We start from the raw sequence: 8,864 nt of genomic DNA, 5'->3' as shown, positions 1-8,864 counted from the left end.
GGGAATGAAGAAATGAGGGAATGAAGGAGTGAAGGAATGAGGAAGGAAAGGAATGAGGGAATGAAGGAGTGAAGAAATGAGGGAGTGAAGGAATGAAGGAGTGAGGAAATGAAGGAGTGAAAGAATAAGGGAATGAAGAAATGAGGGAATGAAGGAGTGATGGAATGAGGGAATGAAGGAGTGAAGGAAAGTACTGAAGCTGGAGCTACCAGCAGAGACCCTCTGGCAGCCCAGAGCAGAGAGAATCTCCAAAACCAGCTGGATGTGGAAGGCCTGTGATGTAGAGTCAGGGTGGCTTCCTGGACAAGGCATAGGAGGTGGAATGGAGGAGGCAGCCACAGAGGAGAGGTACTCAGAGCGCAGAGATGGAGAAGCAGCATGCTGGTCCCCCTGCCACAAGTCCAGAAATACTGTAAGGTGTAAGAAGCCAGAAGAGGAGGGCAGGTAACTTAGAAAGGTCTGTGAGTGCCCAAAGAGCACTTTGTGTTTGCTCCCGGAGGCAATAGGGAGCCACTGGCGTTTATTGAGGTGGGTAGTGACTCCATCTCACCTGCATTTCAGGAAAATCACATTTTCGGCTAAATGGAGTGGACTGGAGCAGGGAGAGCTGGAAGGAAAGAGGCGGAAGGCGATGAGGGTCTACGCTGGGGGAGTAACTATTGCCACATGCTGTACCAAGTATGTGCCGAAGGTGCAAATAGAAAAGCGGGGCTCTGATGGCCCCCAGGAGCTCTAGAAGAGACGCTCACTCAGGAAATGATTGGATGGTGCCCAGGCCTTGGGCGGGGAGCACAGAGTAGCCACGGCTCGGAGGCTGGACGCTGAGGAAGCAGGACTGGAGGTTTGGCTGCCGCTGCCGCCACCTCTGGAAAAAACCAAGCCGTTCATTGTGAGAACTGAGCGAAGCCCCCGATGCCATCTTGGGACTCCATCCTGGCGCCAGCTCAGCTCCCGCCTCGTAGCTCTGACGCTCTGGTCCAGCTTCTGTCTGGTGAGAAAACTCTTCAGTTGTGGGACCGGGAAGAGAACGTCGCCTTTCCTGGCCGGGAAACTGGGCCCCTGGACTTGGTGCTCAGAGACCCTCCACCAAGGGCCTGGGTGGCTGAGCAGAAGCCCAGGGCGTGCCGCCTTCTCTGGAAAGGCCGGGCCCGAACTCGGCGTGCTTCCCCGTCCCGTGGGCTCTTTACGGGCCCCTGGGGGGAGCGAGAGTCAGGGAATCGCGCCCGCTGGCTCTGCCCGCCTTGTCACCCGGTGGTCTCGCTTCCTTTTTGGCCGTGGTTGGCTGTTTAGGAGGGCCCGTCTGTTGGGGCCACTGGCTGGGCGGCTTCCTAAAGTGATCCGCGGGGCGGATGGAGCCCGGCTTAGCTCAGCATTTCCTTTCACCCGGGCAGCCTTTGGCCTGGCGGATGGCCGGGAGAGTGGCCGCTTGTCCCCAGGGATGGACGGGCCGTGGCTGGGCCGGAGCTGCTCTTCCAGCCTCCAGGCCGCGTCCAGGGGGCCCCAGTGGAGCCGGAGCTTGGGCCTGCCTGCCCGGTGGGAAGGGAGAGAACAGGAGAAGGGAGATGTCTGGGAGGCCCCCCGGACCGAGGGCAGGGAGCGGGGTGCTCTGGGGGAGGGGATCGGGCTCCAAAGACTGCAGGGAAAGTGGGGGAAAGGTACAGGGCGGGAGGGAGGGGGAGGCGGCGAAGCTGGAGCGCTGAGAGGAGGCCTGTGCGAGGCCCCAGCTGGCGATTTCATGGCCATCCGTCTCGGGCACTGGGAACGAGGTGGGGGTCGCGGAGAAACACATGCACCAGCCCTTCTTCCCTCCCCGGCCGCCTAGCCAGCGCCCAGCAGCGGCCTGCGCTGGGGGGGGGGGCACCCGAGTCAAAGCCTTCTGCCCCCCCCCCCGGGAGACAAAGGGGCCGACCTGCCGCCGCCAGGATGCTGACTGCCCACCGCCACCCGCCAGAGCAGGGCCTGCACCCAGGGATTCGATGGGGGCAAAAATGGGTCTTGGGCTCCATGAACAGGGCAGAGCCAGGAGGGGAGGGGAAGGGATGGCCCCGCAGCCCCCTGCCTTGGTCCCACCAAATCTGGGCTGCCCAGTGCAGCTGTGGGCCCCGGCGGCGGCAGACGGACCCTGGAGAGAGCGAATGTCCAGGGAAGGAGACCGGCCTGGGGAAGGATCGTCTCGAGGGCCGGCCCGTTCTGGCCTCCCTTCCCACGAGCCTTAGATGGGTGCCGCTGGCTTCCTCGGGCAGCTTGAAATGGCCGGGAAAGGTGGCAGGTGAAGCAGCAGCCTCAGGAGAGCCTGGAACGGGACCTGCGAAAGGAGAGCTGAGAGCCCAGAGGGAAGGCCAACCGCCGGCTGTCACAGACACCCCAGGCAGGAGAGCTGGGGACTGGCGGACACCAAGCGTGGGTGAGACGCCTGCTGTATGCCTGCGACTGCGCGGAGTACGGGGAGACAACATGCAGACCACGCCGGGCCTGCAGGATGGAGGGAGGCAGCTGGGTGGCTCAGGGGATGGCGAGCCGGCCTGGAGACCCGAGGTCCTGGGTTCCAATCTGGCCTCAGACACTCCCTGGCTGGGTGACCCTGGGCCAGTCACTTGACCCCTTCAGTCTTAGAGTTGTTATTAAGACAGAAAGAAAGGGTTAAACAAAAAGAGGCTCCAGGAAGGGAGGAGACGGAACCCAACTGGAAGGATTTCGGAGGGCTCCAAATGCCAAGCAGCAACGTTATTTTTGGACCTGCTGGTGACGGGAAGCCACAGAAGCTGAGTGAATTGGGGCGTGATGCAGTCAAATGCGCATTAGGAAGGTCCCTCTGAGAGCTGAATGGCGGCTGGACAGAGCCGGGAAAGGAGAAGCCAGGCTGGCAGCCAGGAGGCCATCGCCAAAGCCTAGGCATGAGGACACGAGGGCCGCCACCAGCGTGGTGGCAGGGTCGGGGCAGAAAAGGGCGGCCAGTTGTGGAATGCCGGGCCCTGAGGGCTCTTGGGATGTGGGGGTGAGGCGAGGCCTGGATTGGGAACCAGGGTGACCCCCACAGCAACAGCAAAGGAGAAGGGAGTTGGGGGCAGCTGGGTGGCTCCGTGGATGGCGAGCCAGGCCGAGAGACACTTCCTAGCTGGGTGACCCTGGGCAAGTCACTTCACCCCCACAGCCTAGCCTTGGAACAAGACGCAAGGGGAGGGCTTTACTGAGAAATCAATACAAAAGAAGGGAGGAGTGACAGGAGGAAAAGACGCCCCTTCCATCAGGGCACGGTTGGGCTTTGTCCCTGGGACGGAGGTCCGTGTTCTTGGCCAAGGATAGAGAGCAGTTGTAGGAGCCGGCCACGGCGGGCGGGCGAGCGAGCGTGCCGCCATCTTCGTGCTGCCTAAAGCGGAGGGAAGATGGGGCTGCTGGGACCTGGGGAGCCGGAGGAGGAGGCGGCTCTGCCCGCACACAGAGCCCAGAGCTTCCTCTCCTCTCCCAGCAATCTAAGGAAGTAGAGAAGAGCAGGCCGGGAGGGGCAGAAGGACCGTCTTCCGTGGCCTGAGAGGCTGCTGGGTGGGAGAAAGATCGGCGTGACTCCGAGAACAGAGTGGGGAGTCCTCAAGAGATCAATGGCGGCCAATAGCCGGAGGAGCCGCCAGCCATTGGAGCCGACCAACGAGGAGGAGGCTTTCTCCATGGGCCTCCTCCAAGAGCCGGACGGCCATTCGTCCTAGCCCGGACTCCGAAGGAGCGTCCCAGGCGCTGGGCCAGCTGCCTCCCGTCCTCCCTCCTCGAGGTGTCCCATCTCCTGGCCTTCTGCCTCTCTCTTCCTTCTACTCTCTTCCTCTGCTCTTCCCTCCTCAGCTGCCCATCGGAGCTCTTTCCTGGCCATGGGCTCTTCCTCTCGCGCTCTCCCTTTGCCTCTCTCTGTGGCTATTTCCCCAAATACCGTCAGGTTTCATTCTCCCCTCTCAGTCTCTTCCCTTCCCTGCTTGCCAGCTGACTTTTCGGGATTTTGAGTCTTCATCCTTTGCGTGAATTCGAACCCCGAATCTGAGAGCTTTCGAAGGCTCGACTCCATTTCTCCCGCTGGGACGCCTTCCACTGCTAAGCTTGGGTCCCACTTCGGGGCCCCATATCCCAGGTTTCTTCCACAGAGGGGCAGATCTGGGTCTTTCCAGGAGAGAAACCCTAACTCCTAGGACTCGATGGAGTCTCCTCCTGGCGCTCCATACGGCCTTTTCTTCCACGGTAATTCTAATAAACTGTCTGCTCCCACGAATCTCCATCAGGCCGACCCCACACAGCACCCCTTCCTGGTCTCCCAGGCTTAGCAGATTCCGGGCACAGTGTTTTCTGCAGCCCGCTAGCTCACTAGGCTTTCTAGAAGGCTGCGCAACCCGCACTCATTTCCCGGAAATCGATGGGGCTTTATTTTTGGCTCATCTCACTCAACCCGTACCAATACTCTCACAAACTCCCCGTGCCCTCCTTCTTCCTTTGACCGTGGGGCATCCCCCTAACAGTGGTCTCTTGGGCTCTCTCAGCATTTCCAAGCGCCAGTGCTCTGGGGCTGGAAGCTCCACTCTAGGGGAAGGCCATCAATGGTTACTAATACCTAAATATTCAAACAATAACAAAGAGTATCAAAGAAGTCTGACTTGTAAAGGAAAACTGTGAAAGAAATTCATATTTTTCCCTAGTGGATATCTGTGAAATGGGGGCATCTAAGAAATCCTGGACGTTGGCGGGTCCCTGCCAGTGCCAAGAACACCCTCCAATAAATCTCAAATGAGACCTGATGGAGGCCAGATGTGTCGCCACTCCCCAAATTTACACTCTCTCTAGGACAGTCCTGGCTCACTCCAACCTGTGCCCACTTTGGCAGGTCAGGATGGTTCCTCGAAGTGGGGAGGGGATTCATTGCTACAGGTCACTATAGTTTCTCCCACTCTGGTGTGGGAGAAACTATGCCAACAATGTATAACTAGAGCTCTTGAGCCCCCACTGGTGTGTTTCCCATTTAACAAGGCAAAATGATGCCATTAATTATTCATTATAAATGGAAATGTAAAAACAGATTGAATGGGAAAACAAAAATAAACATCATATTACATTCTACCCAGGTACCTGAGCCACACATTCTCCCAGTAATGTATCCATGGGGAAAATTGGGTACAAACTTGCAGAAATCAGGAAGGGAAGCATGTGAGTAGGGAAGGCCGTGTGTCCAAGGCACCCAGCAACTTTAGACTGCAGACCCTGAAGTCCTTGATGTCTTCAAAAAATAGTCTAGATTATATTCCATTTCATTTATTGAGTGGAACTGTCCCTCTCCTGGACTGTTTTCTTTTCACTTACTGAGGGAACTATTCCTTTTCTGGCCCCCTACTCTTAGGCTACTGAAGCAGAGTTAGATTCTCTTAATGGAAACAAAAACCTTAAGCCTGGGGTCAGGGGAGCCTTTTGGATTTACTCTATTGGAGAAAAACAATCCCCTCAGTCTGGAATCCATAGAGCTATTCAGGTACTCTCTCTGGGGCTCTGACAGATTTCCCTCTCTCCAGCTGGAGGAGGCAGGACAGAGCAAAGTAGGCAAACCTGAGGGTTTTCCACCTTTTAAGGTATAGGTACCAAAAAGAGGCAGAGCAAATTAGCCTTTCCTGTTCCCCGTTGGCTTATTGAGGAGGATTTTTCTTTCCTCCAATCAGCCCTTTCAAATAGTGCAGCTTTTCTCCAATCACATCAGTTCCCATAAATAGTTATTCTCCTCTATTCTCTATAGACTTCTGAATGCCATTCTTCTTCCTTAAGGTGAGAACTGACTCATTTCTATCTCAGATTGAGAAAAAATATATACATTTCTGTCAGGCATAACACATGTAGCCCAAATACTACTGTTTCATAGACATCGGCAAGTTCTAGTCATTTGGGATTCCTGACTTTCAGCTGTCAGGAGCTATTAAGAGAAATTAGAATCTCAAGTAAATATTTTAATCTGGACCCCATCAAAAGATCAATACAGACCGGCAGAGCGGAGTATTGACTTTTCTCCCTATCAGGTTTGAGAAACAGAGTGGGCTATCTAAGATAAAAATTTGAGATTCCTCTTTTGATTCCTTTCATAATTCTCACTTTCCTTTAAAATGCATTATAGTAAAAAGCTTTGGGCTCTCAGCAATCCAGCAGGAGCGGGGCTAACACTGTTCCCCTTTGACCAAGGATGTAGCTGCCTAGTAAAGCCAAGGTCGAACCCTTGGCAGGGCATTTTGCCCAGAATTAAAGTAAAATAATGAGGCTCAAAAAATTGTTTAATACCATCAAGGCTGAGAACTTCAGGGGCTTTCTGACCTAACGAGATGTCCCAGGCTCCACTTAAAGATAACACATATAGCTGATAGTTTAGCATAGGTTTTTTATCTACACCTGGAGGCTCCCAAGGCTTTTGTTTTGACTATAGTAAAAATTCTGCTCTCTGTAACTGTGGGAAACTTTCTTGGGCTTTTGGGGGAAGGGGATCTTTAATTTCCTTTATAATAAATTGGTGACTCCAATATATCTCAGAGCATTATGAGCTAACAAGCTGTGCTTCCAGTCTGTTTTGTTCTTTACATCCGATGACCACCCTAGGCCACTCAGATAAGTCTCTGGTTATAGAACAGGATCTCTATATTCAACCTCAAAGTGCTCATAAAAATCACATGCAAATTAGCTGCTGGGAAACAAGCCACTGTGATCATCTTTGCCCGCACCAAGGATTTCTCCTATCCTGAGTTGGGATTTGATCTCAGTACTTCTATCTGAGAGGCTTGAGGCTTGGCTCCTCCAAATTATTTGAGTTTCTATCCCTTTCCATAAACAATATTAGCCCAGATCCAAAAGGGATACCATCTTACATGGACAATATCCATTGCAGAAGTAAAATGGAAAATGGCTCATTGGAAACCTTTTTAAAAACAGCTTCATGTCACCTTCCCCCCCACCCCAGTTGATAAATGGGCAAAAGATACGAACAGATAATTTTCAGATAAAGGCATCAAAGCCGTAGATAGGTACATGAAAAATGGCTCCAAATCACTATTGAATATAGAAATGCGAGCCAAAACAATTCAGAGGTGTCATCTCACATCCACCAGACTGGCTAACGTGATAAAAGGGCAAAACAACAAATGCTGGGATGGGTGTAGAAAAGTGGGAACACTAATACACTGTTAGTGGAGCTGTGAACTGACCCAAGAGTTTGTTTGTTTGTTTTTACATTTATTTTTTTAAACCCTTAACTTCTGTGTATTGGCTCCTAGGTGGAAGAGTAGTAAGGGTGGGCCATGGAGGTCAAGTGACTTGCCCAGGGTCACACAGCTAGGAAGTGTCAGAGAGCACATTTGAACCCAGGACCCCCCCCCTCTCCAGGTGTGGCTTTCTATCCACTGAACAGATTAATTTTTTTTAAAAACTTGGAGGGGCATCTAGATGGATCAATGGAATGAGAGCCAGGCTGAGAGGTAGGAGGTCCTGGGTTCAAAAGTGGTCTCAGACACTTCCTAGATGTTTGACCCTGGGCAAGTCACTTCATCTCCATTGACTAGTCATTACCTCTCTTCTGCTTCAGACCCAATACATAATATTGATTCCAAGATGGAAGGGAAGAGTTAAAAAAATACCCACATGAAGTAATGAAGAGTGAAACAAGTAGAACCAAGAGAACATTATATATAGCGACAGATTTCATTAAAGAATAACTTGTGAGTGTTCACCTCCAGAGAATGAACTGAAAGATGGTAACATAAAAGACATAATCTATTTATTTTGCTGGATGATGCCTTTTATGGAGTGGGTAGGAGAGAGGCGGGCTGGGTAAAATAGATAAATAAAAAGGAAAAACCACAAAAAACGATTTTATGTCCCAATAAGGCTTGGATATTAGCCTCCCTGTTGATGGTGCTAGTAACGCTAAACTGAGCAGCTGAATTCTGTTCTTGTCATTCTATAAAGCGTGCTTGGGTTCTCTTTTGTTTATTAGGGCATTTTGTTTTAAACTAGGAATAGGGGGCAGCTGGGTAGCTCAGTGGATTGAGAGCCAGGCCTAGAGACAGGAGGTCCTGGGTTCAAATCCAGCCTCAGACACTTCCCAGCTGTGTGACCCTGGGCAAGTCACTTGACCCCCATTGCCTACCCTTACCAATCTTCCACCTATAAGTCAATACACAGAAGTTAAGGGTTTAAAATAAAAAAAAATTATATATATAAACTAGGAATGAATCCACAGTCCTTTACCCAATTCAAACTTGTGTGTTGAGTGTCTCTTTTGCTCCTCCCCCTTTGGGGGGGAAACTTTAGACTAGAACCAAAAATAGAAACCCCTGAGTGGCCACAGAGGGTAGCGATGGGGACGAGCCAATGGACAGGGGAAATGGAGAGCTGACTTACCCTGCACCCCAGCCATGACTCCCATATGGAACCCAGGTCTGGGTCACAGCAGGGAGACCCAAGTACCCCGAGATCCTTCAGGTCCCAGCATGCTGCACTCTGGTGTTAATACTATCTCTTTCATCCTGCTCTATTTGTTTTCCTGTTTCTGACTTTCCGTGCCCCCCCTTTTCCTTTCCTTCTGTGCCTCTCGGGCTCTCCTTCCTTCCCGCCTCTGTGGTTGGGTCTCTTCCCTCCTTTGTATGTCTCAGTATCTCTATTTATAAACATCCCTTCCTGAGAGGCCCAGTTGGTCGCCCTTTACCTCCCACTAATTGTCTTTCATTCTGTGTATTTCTCTGCCACTCTGGCCCGTGCTTCTGATTTTTCCCTTCCTCTCTCTCTCTCTGTCTGTCTATCTCTCTCTCTGTCTCTCTGTCCTCTCCCTCCCTCTCTCTCAGTCTCTCCTCTCTGTCTCTGTCTATCTGTCT

General features: G+C 52.2%; 1 protein-coding gene across 1 annotated transcript in view; it reads left to right on the top strand.

Annotated features, from left to right (window-relative positions):
• The first annotated feature begins 1,923 nt into the window (after nucleotides 1-1,923).
• The window catches only part of LOC123240711 (D-box binding PAR bZIP transcription factor), a 28,211-nt gene continuing 21,270 nt past the window's right edge, over nucleotides 1,924-8,864 (top strand). Inside the window, exon 1 of the mRNA XM_044668430.1 lies at nucleotides 1,924-2,535. Coding sequence (XP_044524365.1) covers nucleotides 1,924-2,535 — 612 coding nt within the window. The remainder of the gene's footprint in view (nucleotides 2,536-8,864) is intronic.

The sequence above is a fragment of the Gracilinanus agilis genome, chromosome 3 (genome assembly GCF_016433145.1).
Source record: "Gracilinanus agilis isolate LMUSP501 chromosome 3, AgileGrace, whole genome shotgun sequence".
In the NCBI taxonomy this organism is placed as follows: Eukaryota; Metazoa; Chordata; class Mammalia; order Didelphimorphia; family Didelphidae; genus Gracilinanus; species Gracilinanus agilis.
This window is presented reverse-complemented; position numbering and strand designations above follow the sequence as displayed.